General features: G+C 35.2%; 1 protein-coding gene across 1 annotated transcript in view; it reads right to left on the bottom strand.

The window, feature by feature from the left end:
- LOC147177542 (uncharacterized) overlaps positions 1 to 17,224 on the bottom strand; it is a 31,575-nt gene extending 14,351 nt beyond the window's left edge. The window contains exons 1-9 of the mRNA XM_086071832.1: positions 17,010 to 17,224; positions 10,097 to 10,225; positions 5,682 to 5,928; positions 4,959 to 5,077; positions 3,799 to 3,991; positions 2,821 to 2,943; positions 2,117 to 2,140; positions 822 to 863; positions 610 to 641 (exon numbers count right to left, since the gene is read on the bottom strand). Coding sequence (XP_085927958.1) covers positions 610 to 641; positions 822 to 863; positions 2,117 to 2,140; positions 2,821 to 2,943; positions 3,799 to 3,991; positions 4,959 to 5,077; positions 5,682 to 5,928; positions 10,097 to 10,225; positions 17,010 to 17,197 — 1,097 coding nt within the window. The 5' untranslated portion in view covers positions 17,198 to 17,224. The remainder of the gene's footprint in view (positions 1 to 609; positions 642 to 821; positions 864 to 2,116; positions 2,141 to 2,820; positions 2,944 to 3,798; positions 3,992 to 4,958; positions 5,078 to 5,681; positions 5,929 to 10,096; positions 10,226 to 17,009) is intronic.

The following is a 17,224-nucleotide window of genomic DNA, read 5'->3' as shown; positions in this document are numbered from 1 at the left end:
TCATCGAAACTGCCGTTTACATAAGAGATGGCTTAATTATTTAGTTGTTGACAGAAAACCAATATTAGCAATAGCCCTGATGAAGAGCTTTATTCAACACTGTCGGGACCAGAAATGTGCTCCAAAGCTGTGATTAATCCATACAAAGCTTTGACAGAATGTGACAAACGTGGGTGGGCCCATCAGAACGTTTTGAATTTGAAGGAAACCTTCCATGGTTAAACTGCAGTCCTAACCATGTGGGACCTTTGAACCTCTGGATTTTAGCAACTCCCACGGCCTGTCACAGATGCTGTGATAAACTGTTAGAAAACTAGAAGATTTGAATCTGGAAGAAAAAAAAATCAACAAAATCCCATGGCACACTACATTTCGGGCAAACGGTGCTACCAAGGCTACCGGAAGGACAGCGTGTGGAATAGGTCACGAGATGTTTCATTTTCATTTAATTTCCCTGTTAGAGTAAACTAAATTCCTTTAGATTGTGTGTTGGTTCACATGAATTCCTGTAAATTCCCATTTATTCACACTGATTTCCAGAAACTACTGTTTTCCAACCTCCCAGTTAACTGTAGGGATTTTCATGTTGTAGGATTACACAGGACTCACCTCTTTCTAAGTGATTCTGTTCGCTCGGTAATCTGAAGGAATGTGACAAAAGACGATTAATTGGTATAGACGAATGCAGCAACACTATCACATAAAGTTAAGTGGAAGTGTTTTGTGAAAATGAGGACAATACAAAAAATAACAGAAGTGCAAAGCAGTAATACATATAAACATGAACAGTCAGCCAGTGAAGACATTTGATCCCAACTTACCACACATTTACCGTCTGTCGGTATTCTGCACTTCGCCTCATCCTGTACAGAGACACACAATGTGCTGAGATGCATGTCAATGCTAAGCTCTGTTGCACTATTTGTCTTTGTTATGGCAACAAATCAGATGGTGCCTATGTGTGTGTATATACTGTACGTTGCAGACACTTTACTAATACGTTGTTGTTGCTGCACATTTAGATTTTTTTAATAGCGTTTCAATAATTACCAGGTAGTTGTATATCAGCATAACACTCCTTGACTTAGCTGAAGTGTATCTAAGGTGAACACCCCACTTCAGGTGATCGCTCAAATTATTAATTGGATTTAGAGCTTCTTGTATGTATATATATATATATATATATATATATATATGTATATATATATATATATACACATATATATATACATATATATATACAAGAAGCTCTAAATCCAATTAATAATTTGAGCGATCACCTGAAGTACATATATATATACATATACATATATATACATATATATATATATATATATATATATATATATATATACATACATATATATATATATATATATATATATATATATATATATATATATATATATATACATATACATATATATATATATATATATATATATATATATATATACATATACATATACATATATATACATATATATATATATATATATATATATATATATATATATATATATATATATATATATATATATATATATATATATATATATATATATCTCCATCCATCCATTTTCTTAACCGCTCACAAGGGTCGCGGGGGACACTGGAGCCTCTCCCAGCTGGCTTCGGGCAGTAGGCGGGGTACACCCTGAACTGGTTGATATATATATATATATATATATGCTAACCCCAAAGTTTGGTGATGTGCAATACTATTTTTCAGCCAGACATGGAATCTCAAACGGTATTTGATATTAAACAGAATCCTATTACAGATCTGTTATATGTTTATATTTGCTGATTAATGTGAATTAGGAAAGAGCGTTTCCGATTCTAATTATGGACTATCCAACATCTGGGTTCACTAAGGAACATGTTTACAAGATTCTGTTTCACTTAATCACATGAGGCCCTTACATCTGAACAAACTGTTTAGCAGGATGTTTGTGCAATTAAAGATGCTGTCATGTACCTGGAGGAGGTTGACATCATTAACCCAAAACATGAGAAAGACATGTTTGTGTTGAGTTCTTTTGACAAATCAGGTCATTCACACCCATCCACCATCTTCATCCCACAACTATACGAGGAAGTAAAAGGGACTTACTGGGTAAAACTGAATGAGGAGTTTCTGTTGAGGGAAACAGCATGAGGGAGATATTTTGTGACTATTAACATGAACATGGTCATGGACAGAAACACTTTATTACATGAATTTACATATACTAAGATATATTGCACATGACAAAAAATCATTTATACTACTATCAATTGACTTACTCAACAGCAAAAACCATACATACTATTGGTCCTGCTTAATTTGATCATTTCATTGAACTGGAACATCATTTACCAACCAAGATCTTTCTGTATTGGCCATAGCCATAGTTTATGAGACTTATAAGAAAATTAATCAAGTCACAGTGACAAGAAAAATCATTTTATGGCTAGCCTACTTCCATTGACACACTTTTTCACACAAACACTGGAGTCGCCCCCTGCTGACCAAAGAAGAAGTTACATTTGATAGCTTTTTAGTATGATGGCTTATCCAGTTATGGCAGAACAGCATACTGAAACCTAAAGTAATGTTAGCCTTACTATAGACTAATAATGTGTGCCTTGCACAAATATGTCTGATTAAGGTAAAGCTAATCACATCCCACCCAGTCTAATTGTTTAATTGCTACTCTAGTGGCCAATAAACTTCCACTCATAACAACCAGGACCGCAACCTTGATTTATCGTTGAAGGTCTCTTGGTATCTACATTATACTTCTTTCTTTTTCTTTTTTTTACTCTTCTCCATACCTTGAATGTTGGGCTCATGGCTCCATAGCAGTTTAACGTCTCATCTTCTTCACTGCTGTAAACAGAAAGGCCAGACCGCTTGTTTTTATCTTCATCACTCTTGCATCCTTCCCCCTTTGACCTCTGCAACAAATCCAACAAATAAAACTGATGAATAATCAGAAATTACATTGTTGAAATGTAGCTTTGATCATTTGTCATTTTAATCTTTTATGTGTTTATTCTTGCCCTTTGCCATTATTTTCACAGTCTCGCTGATTTGCTCCACCATTTTTTTTAGGGCAAAAAAAAGAAAAAAACATATGTGTCCACTACCCATTCACTATCCCCATCACCACACATGGCAGATGTCCTTCCTCCCTTGTGTTGTAGACCTTTGTACACATCTTTTATATATACCTCAAACTGTGTTCACGTTTTACAATGTGATTCCACACTTAAAGCCTTATGAAAACCTGTCATTCATTGAACTTTTGCCAATTCACATTCCTCATTTATTCACCTTCTATACCAAAGGGACATTCTTTTCATTTACTGCTTTTGATTTAAAGCCAAATCAAGTGAACTAGGAAGCCGACATGTAGCTGGATAACAAGAATAAGCTCATGTTCTTCAATTTATGAGGAGTAAAGTTTGTACTCCATATATGCAAACAGTATGCATTTCAAACTGACAGGTATCGGTATACCATGTAGACAGAATCCTTTGGCCTCGTTTTGAACATGAATGGACCATTTATTAGGATTTGCCACAAAATAGAATCATTGCAAAAGTTAAGGAAGCAATAAGAAGAAGAATTCCCCTTTTGTGCCATGCTGGTAATTACATATTAAAACGAAATGTCTGGTGAATAGCTACTAGTATCAAAAACATTTGAGAATCTACATGTGTGTCTCAGTGCTTGGAATATTGCAATTTGCAAGTAACACAAGCAGTAGTCACATTTGTAGTTTAGTCAAGTGATATTTAAAAACTGACCTCTTCTGCCAGCTTCTGGCTTCCCTCGTACTCTGCAAGCCTTTCCTTCATCTCTTCCTGTGAGAAGTTGAGATCCTCTTCCTCTTGGTCATTTTCGTATGCAGGGCTGTTACTGCTATTGTCTGACCTCTGCTCCTTCTGCAAAATCTGTTGCACACCTTCTTCCTCTTGCTTCACCATGCACACCCCTTCACTGTTAAGAAAAACAACAAAATAATAGAATTGACTTGCGTTAATTGGACTTTTCACATTACTGTCTCAAGCTACTCAGAGCATGCAAGGTGACTTACATATTCATTAATATTGGATTATATATTGAAAATGCTTGATTGTATATGACATTTCCGGCATTTGGGGCGCCCAAAAAAATAGAGTGATATAACAGAATCTTATTCTTACTTACTTCTCATAAAAATACAGTTTTACCCCCAAAAAATTTAAATACAGTTTGCAGTTGTAATTTCAACAAGATTTTGCTTTATTTTCAGGATGTTTTAAATGTTTAATTAGAAACATTTTCACATTTTAAATCAATTAAATTACCTAGAAATATAGTAAACGTTTTATTACGAATAGTATTGCTTAGAATTACAGAAATCTGCTGTTATTTTATAGAAAGAGGTTTTATAATGTGTTTTACACAGTTACAGTGATTTCATTTTATTTTATATTCAGTATATAGGATCACAGTCTATTTTTGAAAATTAAATGCTATTTTAAAAATATAGGAAAAATAAATAAACATCAGAATTCTGTTATTTTAGGATAAAAAAATAAAAATATATATTTTTTTAATATATATATATATATATATATATATATTATTATTATTTTTTTTTTTTACAGTGTATTGGCTCTCCTTAGGTTGTACGACGTGGTTAAAAAGACAACTAGTTCCTCTAGCAAGTTGGTGAGAATTTGGTATAATTTAGTTTCATCAATGTGAAACCTTCAAACATTTGGAGAGAAGAAAACCATCCTAACATTTGTCAAAAGTCAAGAAGGGCAAACCTTTAAGACCTCTGTTATAAACAAATGCACAAAACTAAATTTGACCTGTGTTCTGCAAACAAGCATAAGAATACTTTCAGCTATTGTACGATTAATTTTGCATGGTAACTGAAGCTAAAGCAGATAATGAGTGTAGAGCACATTGTAACCTCATCCTTGCAGCCGCCATGCGGGGTATTGTTTCGGCTGGTGGGTCGCAGGCCTGCTGTTGTCTTGGATCATTCGACAGAAACACTTTGGTGCAGAAAGGTGGCTTTACTTCTTTTTTCTAAAATGTAAGAAAAATGCAGTTTAACGTGAGTTCAGTCAAAAAATGCATTGCACAGTCAAATCAGGCAAATCTGAAATGCTGTTGAATGGTTGACTGTTTATGAGTGATCAGTGGAAGTGGGTGATCTGTGATAGAAAGAGAAAGGAAAGGCTAAGTGAACTCAACCATTTTTTATGATTTGGAGATGGCAGCAATGACCATTTTACCCTAGAAAGCAATTGCATTGGCAGGGATAAAGATGCCTGAATCCTCTTTGGGACTAATGAGAATGGACAGGGTCAAGAATGAGCTCTTTAAATAACACAAACTGGAAGGTTAGGAGACAGCGCTAGAGAGAAGCCAGACTGGGATGGTTGCAACATGTGCAGAACAAAGACACTCGATATATCGGCAGAAGGATGCTGGAAATGTTGACTCGACGTAAGAGGAAAAAAGGAAGACCCAAGAGGAGATTTATGGATGTGGTCAGAGAAAACTTGTCAGTAGTTGGGCAGAAGATGCATAAGACAAGGAAATCTGGAGGAGGATGAGTTGCTGTGTGAACCCATAATAGCAAAAAGTCTCAAGTGAAAGAAAACGTTTGACTCAAAGTGCAGCCTACCCCCAGTGGAGGACTTGTAGATTGCAGGGTGCGACTCCTTTGTGTTGGCTGCCATCCCTCCTGCTTGTCATCATCTTCTTGTTTCTCATCATTTCTACCTGCTTCCCACTGCGTTGATAAAGGTTCTTGCTCTTTGACCCGGAAGTGCTCAAGATCATTACGGTTCTCCAACCTGTGGCTCCAATCACTGAAGCCCTCGTCCTCCTCCTGAACAAAGCAGCAACGAGGCTTCACTTCTTCGTCTGACCTGTGCAACAGCAGTGAAAAAAAAATTCACTAAAATTGAATATGAGTTGATTTTGACATAAGTAGAGAGAAAAACATCCTTTAATAACAACCTAAATGTTCTGTAACAAAACATGAAGGCTGATCGAGTAAATACATAAAATGACCAGTTCAGTGACTGAAATTATTGTTTTTGTTCTCCTTGGGCATTCCATTAACATAGCTAATCCTAACTTTATTACCTTTCAAATCAGAATGATCACAAACATAAAAGTGAATCAAAGGATGTAGGCCGCCGCCCCCTTCTAACCAACAATCAGGGTGTAAATGTCCACACAGCGGTAATCTGTGATCAAGTGTTCATCCGAGCCAACTTTACATCATCAGTTCATGGAGGTCTGCTTGCACTTCCTTATGAACGTACTTTGCATCCATCTCCTGCATGGACACCAACAATCTATTTCTGCTTCCGCAATGTCAAAGACTGTGCACCAGGGAATGAGAGGAGCCTCTTCCATTGGCTTTGAAGGTAGTTAGGTGTGTTCACTCTCACAACATTATTAAAATAAACAAAACAATTCTGTGCAGAAATATTTGCGCTGATTTCAAAATGCTGATGCTGTGTTAATTAAAACACAGCGTCAAGTAAAAACTTGGGGTTCTGCTAAGCTTTCCTGATCAAGGTAGAGTAGAAAGCCAACTTTGCAGCAAACGTCTGGGCTTGATAAGTGGTCAGATATTTTTGCCATGCTTGATTGTGAAATTTCATCTTGGAACGACGCCACTGGTATTCAAGTTTCCTACGGCTCATTCTGAGAATGATTAGGTCATCATTTAGCCAGGGTGCAGGATTTTTCAGAGATCCCCACCGAGTCTTAACTGGGACAGCCAAATCCAACTGTTCCTGCATGGAATTACCAACCTTTTCTGTTATCCACCGAAGAGGACTGACTAAAAACCAAACCAATCAAAGCAGTCTCAAGCTAAGATCATTTAATGCTCCAGGTTCTACTGCATGATCTAGAAAATGTTGTCTGAGGGATGTAAAGGTTTGGATTAAAAATCCATCCATCCATCTACAAATAGCAAATAATATCATTGAGTGATCTAAAATTGGTAGCACACAAATACAAATATCCAAAACAGGCAAGCCATAGGCCAGCAGCAGATCTAAAGTACGCCCATGCCGATCAGTTGGTCCAGACACAAATTGAAAGATTTAAATATTTTATAATATTGAAAAGGTCATTGACTAGTGGTCACAAAAAAATGTGAGTGTTAAAATCACTGACAATCATAGGCTTTCATGATGCAAAATAAATCTGGATTAAAAAGTCAGCAAACTCCGAGATTAAGTTATGATTGTACAAAGGAGAACGATATATTATAGCAACAAAAACAACCAAACGAATACACTGGGGAACACAAATTTAGTTGTGTTAGGTCTGACAGATGTTTTAACAAATTTTGGGGCACAGAATCCAACTGATATCAGTTTTTTTTCTATCACGTCAAGTTTTTGAACTATAGTAACCCCATTAAAAAAAAAAAAAATAAGTGAAATAAATGTGTATGTATGTATGTAAATAAAACACTAAGATGAAATAGTTGCAAGTCTTAAAACTAAAAAAAAACAAAAACAACAGCAAAATGAAATAGAACTTGAACCTGAAGGAGCTTCTGACTACTGTGGAATATGAATTAAACACGTAAAAAATTAGTTTGACATGACAAATTATCACTAAACTTAAATAAAACAAAGTTTATAGTTTTTGGTACTAGACAAACCACACAACAGGTAAAAAATTATGGTAAATTCAATTGAAATAGAAAGAGTGTATGAAAGTAATAGTAGTAAAAGTAGTTATTGATGAAAAATTATGTTGGAAGTCACACATAGATAATGTCAAAGGGAAAATGTCAAAAATTATACGGATACTCTCTAAAACTAAGAATGTCCTGAATAAGAAATCATTATACACATTATATTGTTCTTTATTATTACCATATCTGACCTATTGTGTGGAAATCTGGAGAAACGCATATAAAACAAATACCAATCCTGTTTTCAAACTGCAAAAAAGAGCCATAAGAATTATTAATCGATCAAAATATACAGAACCAACTCATTCTCTATTTATTAAAGTGTCTACAAAAAAAATCTAACAAGAACAAATATTCAGCAAAGGTGTGTTTGTGTAAAAGGTGTTGATTTGTGGAATCATTTTGGAACTGACCTGAAAAGATGTCAGTCACTTTCTGAATTGAAAAAAATTGTTTAAAAGCAAAAATTACTTACATCAGACATGAGCTGTTAAAAATTTATATATGCTGTAATTTCTGATGTATCTGTATGAGTGTAATGAAAATTGTATGTGAGTATGAGGATATGATTCATAAATGTATTATGGTATATGCCTATGAATTTCATGTACATATGTTGCTGTCAAATGTGCGTATATTAAAGTGCACTTGTATATATGACTAGGTTTATACATTTCCTTTTGTTGAAATACATTAACCTTATAATTTTATCAACATAAAACGAATAAGGGGTAGGACTAGATACATTTTTACTTCCTCCTACCCTTTTTGAACATATAAACTCTTTTCTTTCTTCCTATTCTTGTTTTTGTTTTTTTACTTCAACTTATATTTTATACTTGCAATGTGTTTTCTTTATGTTTATATGTTCCATAAAACCATAAACTTACAATGGTAACCCAAATGGTAACAAAGAAAGAAGACAGCACTAATCCTCATCATTTATATGCTATCTTTGTGTTTGGAGATATTGATAATAGTGACCTATTGGGAGCTGCACACACCTTTAACCGTCTCAATTGTGACCGCACAAGTTGCCATGTAGCTGTAGATGAATCCAATCGTAATCAGCACTACTTACTACAGTCTTGCTACAGCTAATCTGTGGAGTTTTGCTTATCTAAAAAACTCTATAAAAACTTGATGTGCTAGGGAAAGAGAGTGACTGCATTTTTTTTTAAATCAGCATGCAGTGTTTGGGAATAATGGCGTTTAAACTAACTGCATTAAGTAACTCCATTTTTTTTTCATAAACAGACTAATCTAACAAATTATTCCCCCCATATTTGAAACGCTGTTATAGTTATTGTGTGAGAAATACGTTGCGGTACAATTTATTTATTAGAATCAAGGCTCGAAGTAAGCTTACAAGATATTGTGCGGTGACTAGCTCTGAAAATGTCATTTGCGCACAGTTAGAGGCACTGTTGTTGTCGGACCTTGCCCGTGAAATCCTGGAGGGACTGGCTCGGACTGTCTACAAATTGCCTATAGATGACATATGTGCCATAATCACCATCTATCCAGTATTTATTTTATTTGTATTATTATTTTGATTGCTGTAGTAACTGGCATTGGTAGAACATACATCAGCACTCCAATTTTAATGTATTATTATTATTATTATTATTATTATTGAATGATGTGTCATATTATGAAGTGAGACATTTGTGTGACATAAAAACACCCTATATAGCCTGGACGTAATTTGAATTCCTTGTATAAAAATATAATAATGATATTAATAATAATAATAATAATCCATCCATTTTCTTAACCGCTTGTCCTCACAAGGGTCGCGGGGGGCGCTGGAGCCTATCCCAGCTGGCTTCGGGCAGTAGGCGGGGCACACCCTGAACTGGTTGCCAGCCAATCCCAAGGCACACAGAGACGAACAACCATCCACACTCACAATCACACCTATGGACGATTTGGAGTGTTCAATTAACCTGCCATGCATGTCTTAATAATAATAATTATTATTATTATTATTATTATTATTATTATTATTATTAATATTATAAAAATTTAAATCCAAATTGTTTGATATAAAACTTTAATTTTTTAAGTAGTGAAAATAGTTACTTGCCTGGTAACGAGTTACTTTTATTATGAAGTAATTCAATTACTAACTCAGTTACTTTTTAAAGCAAGTAATGAATAATTTTTTTTAAAGTAACGTTCCCAACACTGTCAGCATGCTGATTTTAGTTTTAATCATCATAAAAATCTAGCTCAACAGGACCGCCCCCCACACCCCCCGCCCCCCACATTGTTCCCCAATGTTATTTATCATGAAAACGTCTGATTCAAAGCTCGTGTATTATACTGAACAGAGGAGAAAATTGAAGCGTAACAAGACTTACCCTCCTGAAAATTTTGTTTTATTTTGCTGGTGAGGCGAATTGCTTTCTTCTCTCTGCATCTCTCTGGTTCTTCTCCTGCGCTCTCGCTCCACTTCCTCTGCATCCTCAAGGCTCCGCTGGACCGTCACCCTGCAGCCAGCAAAATACAATTGCACTATGAACTTTTTTTTTTTACCCAACCATCCGGGAACATTTACAGAAGAACAATTGATATTAAGTATTGTTTGAAAGTTTCTAGTGTTGTGTAGGAGTTTATTTTCCCAACATAAAACAAAATTCTTACAAATTGTATAGTGGCTTAGCCTCATTTAGGGTCATATGTAATATTAAATAAGTCGTAGTAAGCTGTGAAAGTTCTTGTCAAGTGTTTTTGAAAACTTGCAAGAAGCCACATAAAGCTGTCCACTGCTTCTTGATACATCCTTTTAAATGTATGACTGATCAGAACTGTCAGTTCCAATGAGAATAACTTCATGATTTTTATAGCACATCTGAAGCGTTTGAACCATCTGCAGTGCAGTGTCAACATAATGTTTTACAAATAGTTAAAGAGAGCGAGATCCTGTAAGCATCCCAGATCATACAATAAATAATATAATAACAGAACAGACCTGCTAGGCAAACAGCAGAGTGAACAACCTGGTAAAGATTCAGACATAGAACCTGTGAAACAACAGTGCTAACACCTCATAAAATTTCCCTCTAGAGATGAAATCCTCACATCAGAAAATTACAACTTTGTTTGGAATGCAAGTTACAGATGTTTACTACATCCATTTTACAAGTTACACTGCAAAAAGGACTGTAGAAAATGTAAGAAAAAAATATAGCAAAATTAGAAAATTAATCTTTCGAATAAGCAAAATTATTTGCCAACAGAAAAAATAATTTTTACTTAAATTTACCTGTAAGATTTTGAAAAATAAGATAATAATACTAGGCCCATATCAACCACTGCGGTCTTGAAAATAGTAATAGTATTACTTTTTTCAAGCTGTAATAAATATAACTATTTTCTTAAAATACATGAGTATTTTCTTTCCGCTTGGATAACTTAGTCTGAGGTAACAGGTCCCATTTTCTTTGTCATGATCTAGCCAGGAATTGAATTGAATTCTTTCTGGTACTGAAAGAAGGAACAATACAACAAAATGAACCATATTGCACTCGTCTGTTTTCATACTTGTATTTTTTTCCATTTATCTTATTACTAGATTATGCAAAATCTTAAAATAAGAAAACTCATGAAACCCTAGTTCAAGGCCTTTGATGGATGTTGGTTACTTGTCATCTTAAAATGTGGGAAATGCTTGTTTTAATCCTCACAGTACTTAAAACTGGCTGTTAACACTCAATGCCAAGACAGCTTGATCAAATCAGATAATTAAGTAATAAGTATATTAAAATAAGCACAATGATCTTGCCTGACAATTTCACTTTAAGAAAAAATAATGTGTCCAATTAAAATAAGCAAATTTAGATGAAATTTAAGAAATTATATCTTACTTAAGATTTTAGTTTTTGCAGCGTAACGAGAGACGTCAGAAGAACAAACGAAAAGATGGAAACGCCGTTTAGTGGCAGCTTGTTGCACAATGGAAGCTATGAGACCATGGACAAAACTGAACAACACTTTGGACGCGTTCAATTCAGCATATGAGTCATTCATCAGTGTCGAGGCACTTTTCTTTTTTTGTATTTGCTCTCTGCTCAGCCTGGAGTACGTCGCCAGCTCTCGCTACTTCAGCAGGCAAGCTGGCCACATCATCAAGGAACACTCTCACCCCAGTAGGCTGCTAATCAAGCTGCTACCCTTGGGATGTCGTTACAGGCCACACAAGGCTCATTAACAGACTGAGAGGTTCTTTCCCAGAGCTATCACTAAAATCACAAACATAAAACTGTTCTAAGAACAGCCTTAATCATCAAGCAGATGTGAATTAATTTCGGTGTATTAACTGTTTTACTATTCTCACTCATTAGTTTATTGTTTTTATACACATGAATATTTCTGCATTGTACATCTTACTTTTGTATTTGTCTTAATTTCATGTCATTTTATTGCATTACCAGTATATTTTTTTAATGTATAATCACAAAGGAGTAGCAACCTCAAATTTATTTGTATTGTATACAGTGACAATAAAGGCGGATTCTGAGACTTGCTGTTTAGAATATTGTCTCATAATCATGTTTTTTTCTTCTTTAATTTTATACCGTAATCAGTTTAATACGTTTCCCCCACTAATTTCTATGATGCACTGTATATTTAACAAAATATTACCAAGACTATCTATTCAATATAAGGACGTTCCTAACTACGCTTCAGATCAATATAATAAAATAAAATAAATAAGATAAATGAAATCATTGATGAACTATTTCCTCAGCTGGTGCTGTCCCTGGTGAGCCAAGTGGGGGTTGAATTCTGATGTAAATGAGAGAATAATTCAACTCCCTATCAAAGCATACAGAATAAAAGTGGCATAATGAAATGGATGGATGAAAGGTAGTAGTGATAGAAAAGGAACATTTTGATGATGACCATATAGGACTAGTGGTGAAAGTGGTCCGTACGTCTCTGTTGGCTGCTTAGTACAATATGGCTGAGTTGGCAAAACATCCATCCATCCATTTTAAATATTATCCTGTTCAGGGTTGCAAGGAGCTGAAATCAATCCCAACTGAATTCAGGCGAAAGAGAGACTACACCCTGGACTGGTCACCAGTCAATCACAGGAAAACAAAGAAAGAAAACCATTCACATTCATATTCCTGGTGCCACTAAGTGAAAACTAATCCCGCATTGGATGTGCAAGTCAGATGATTGAACCAATATCAGTCACTGATATACAATAAAAGAAAACAAACAAACGAATGTGCACTACTCTTAGTCTTGACGTGAAGTGACTCGCTTTGAATGATATAAGTTAAGGAAATGGATTTAAGTAGAAGGCAGATGGCTTTCATCTAAACCACTCCAGATGGTTGCAACATTATGTTCCTTGCTTCAATAATGAGTAGGCCATCTCTGACTGGAGCCAATGAAGGAAGTTAATAAGAGGCGGACGGAGTAAATTAAGGTATTAATCGCTCTGAAATGCATCACAATTCCCACCATGAGGAAAATACGGAAACAGGGGTGATAAGGCCTTGTTTTATTGAATTCAAGAACCCACAAGAGGCCGTAAACCGCTTTTTACAAGTATTATTTTGCTACCATTAGTTAAAACAAAGCAAAATATCAATACATGATACAGTAGAAAATCATTTGTGTGAGTGCGTGTCTTGTAGGGGTGCGGGGGTGGACTTTGAGTGCAGCTGAGCGGGTTGGGAGTTCAGGGATCCTGCCAGATGATGTCATTGCCATAAGGGAAATTGCAACTATAAAAGACGCCATTGAGCCGAGAACAGAGTGAAGTGAAGTCACACATTTTCCACTGAGGAGACAAAAAACTCACTGCACTGATAATGAAAAACATAGGGCCTGTATTTATTAGAGTGCCAATCAAAAAGAAGTTTGTAATATTTTTAAACACAATCAACATTAAGATAATAGGACATTTATGTTAAGTATTGCAGTGCCTTAATGTTTGCATATTTGGTCAAGCTTTCCTCTTCCAGGCAATTATCACAGGATTCCAGGGGCGTGCAGTGACCTTTAAGGGGCAGTTGCTCAAAGCAACAAAAAAAAAGGGGCACATGATAACATGCCTGCACTATCCACTAGGGGTGTTTAAAAAAAATAGATTCGGCAATATATCGCGATAATACAGTGCACAATTCTCGAATTGATTCAATATACGGCCAAATTTATTTTTAAATATCACTTTTTGATGGAAATATTCAACAAAATGTCTTACTTTGGGTTAGAGTTAACACTTTAAGCATGGAAGAATGTTATATTAATGGAACATTAAGCCTTAATATTTTATTTCAGTGCTGTTCAAACATGAAACAGGCTGCAACCTGTTTGTTAAATGCAGTGGCTCAGTTATAAGCCTGAATTTTCAGATAAATACATTTTCATACAAATCTTACATTGTACATGTACAAGTTTACTGATTAGTATTTTCTAAATTTGAGTAAAAGAAAAAAAATTGCAATAATCAATTTATAGATTCGTATCGGTATTAATCGAAATTGTTAGAGAGTGTCTATGTAGGGGTGTGTGTGCGTACGTGTGTGTGTGGGGGGGATCCATTGTAAAATTCTTAATTGAAATAATGGCTAAACAATAAATCACACATAATTAAACTATTGTTTGTCTGCAATGCCAATGCCAATCCCCATAAAAACGTTTTGACATTTGTGTATGAAGAATCATTTATGAACAAAAAATTTACATGAATAAAAACGATTATGTAAAATGTACATTCAATTTTTATTATTTTTCTGCAGGTGTAGATGTTACAATTACTGTAACTGCCACATCCCAGCAAGCTACATGGTTTGTTTTTGATAAAACTCTGTTATTGTTGTTTTTTTATTCTCTTTTTTTTGGTTCTTCATTGTCCCCCTAATTTATGAACACATTTCTACCCGTTTCTTATTAGGACCTTACTCTGACCGGTTTTGCTTGAGTTTTCTGCATTCTATGACCTTGGCTTTTGTTTACTGTGAGTGAGACTACGTAAATACAAACAGAGAGACCAACTTACCGACCGCAGGTGTAGTGGCGAGCGACCTGGCAGAATGGGGCGCATCTCGTAGTATGACGTCATCCAAGGATAACGTAATAATAATTTGTATCATGTCAATTATGTCGCTGAATTTTAGTTTTGAAAAGCAACAAAACTACTTTCATAAACTATTTTGTAAAATATAAAATAGATAAATAAATACATGGACAAAGGGGCACTTTGGGCATCAGTGCCAAAAAGGCAAAAATAGCCCCGCCTCTGCACGTGCCTGCAGGATTCTAATGGGTAAAGCAGGCCCTGCCGGTATTTTGCATCAATTTTCATGAATTTATCCAGCCAACCATCCATTTTCACTATCACTTGTCTTCTATTAACCTGGCATGCATGCTATTGGACTGTGGGAGTTGATCAAGTTTCACCTCTGCAACGTTATCCTGAGTGGTACTCTAATGTATATATCAACTGTCTGGTGGTTACATTTTTTGTGTTTCCTGAAAAATACGGAAAAAAAGACTTAGGCGATTATTTTAAGAAGGTGTCAATACAATATATCAACATATCGTCGCTGCTATGTGAAAAACACTTATGTCAATTTTTGTCTTTTTTTTTCATTTATATGTTTTTGGGACGAAACTGACATCCCAAAATTGCACATGTGTAAAAAAAAAATGGGGGAAAAAGGATACAAGTGTTTTTTTACATAGCAGCAACAATATGTTCTCATTTTCATTTAGCAACAAAATCACAGCTGAAAACCAGCTACAACTTGAGGCCTTTTAGGCTGCAACAATCTAACAACACAAACTTCTTTTAAGGCACACAACTGGACTCTTAACGGGCTCAAAGAGAAACACTATTTTGTATGACACTGACTTCGGAAAGAAGAGCAGAAAAACACAATCCTGAATTCTTGAGAAACCAAAAGCAAATGTTTTTCACTTTCATCTCTGCAATAGTATTTCTTTTTTTCAAGTGAACGTCAACCCAAAGATTTTCTTTACAATAATATATTGCATCACAATTAATGTAAAAGGGGCATTCTAAATAATATTTAGTTTGTGAAATAAAAATGAAGCAGCAAAATCAGCCTGTTTTTTTCAATCTCAGGGGTCGCCCATTTTAATAATAATGCATTGGATTTATATAGCGCTTTTCTTGACACTCAAATACGCTTTACAATGGAATGATACATAATTCCTGCACTCACATATTCACACTGTGGTGGCGGTAAGCTACTTAAGTAGCCACAGCTTTCCTGGGACAGACTGACGGAAGCATGGCTGCCAGTGTGCGCCTACGGCCCCTCCAACCACCAACAAACATTCGCACCTCTTCCTTACACCAGTGTGAGTAGCACTGAAGGCAATGTGTGTGAAGTGCCTTGCCCAAGGACACAACGACACATGACTTGTGGATAACAGGGATCGAACAGCCAACCTTCTGGTTATTGAACGACCGTCTCTACACCCTGAGCCACGGCCGCCATTTTGCAACTTGCTGTCTACGGAAAATGACATCACAGTTGCTAATAGGTCAGGTAACGAACAGTTACAGATCTAAAAACGGGCGAATTTTGCTGCTTTATTTGTATTCCACAAACACAATATATATATATATATATATATATATATATATATATATATATATATATATATATATATTTTTTTTTTTTTTTACGTGTGGGGCTGCATAGAACATATTATTTTATTATAAAGAACACTTTTTGGGATGACTTCCCCCTTAATGATCCTCTTGTTCACATTATAATCTTTAAATGTTACAGTAGTTAAAGAAAAAAGAAACATAGCTCCAGTCATTTATTTCAATTATCTCCCTTGGCAAATGGAACAAGGTACTGTAATCGATCTAAAAAAAAAAAAAACGGTTGTATGCTTCACTATATTTGGTCCTTCTCTTGGAACTTGTAGTGTTCATTTATGGTAGCTTTCATGGTGTTTAATGACTCACACAAACTGTGAATAAAGTAAGGCGCCCATTTTAGCGTCTCACCTGTTCATTAAGCTGAGGAACAGCTAACAATATCACAACAATTTGAAATTCCTTATGTTATTATGTATATATCTGGATGTCAATCATTCTCAAATTGTATATAAAATGCTATTCATATTATCAAATTAGTACATAGCTTATATATACACATTATTTTTTAAACTTAAAGCACAAGTGATTAAAAAAATGAGAACATTATAGTAGGCTTTAAATAATATTTTACAGATGTCATTCTAACAGAATAAGATTTTTTTTCTCACTGGATGAGGTTTTCCAGGATCTGCCTGATGGAGCTTCTTCTTCTGATGGACTGTGACATGGTGGACTGGCCTGCTCCTTTTTTCAGTTCTGATACGCTTGTCGCCTCCAGCTTGTATCCTGGTTCCGCTTCAGGAATATTGTTCCTGCAGTTGCTCCCTTCGTCCTCTAACTCTGTACTGCCCATCATGCTCAGGTCTTTATGTTCAGCAACTCA

This window comes from Leptonotus elevatus, chromosome 3, assembly GCF_054856555.1.
Source record: "Leptonotus elevatus isolate MCC_2025b chromosome 3, RoL_Lele_1.0, whole genome shotgun sequence".
NCBI classification, from domain to species: domain Eukaryota; kingdom Metazoa; phylum Chordata; class Actinopteri; order Syngnathiformes; family Syngnathidae; genus Leptonotus; species Leptonotus elevatus.
This window is presented reverse-complemented; position numbering and strand designations above follow the sequence as displayed.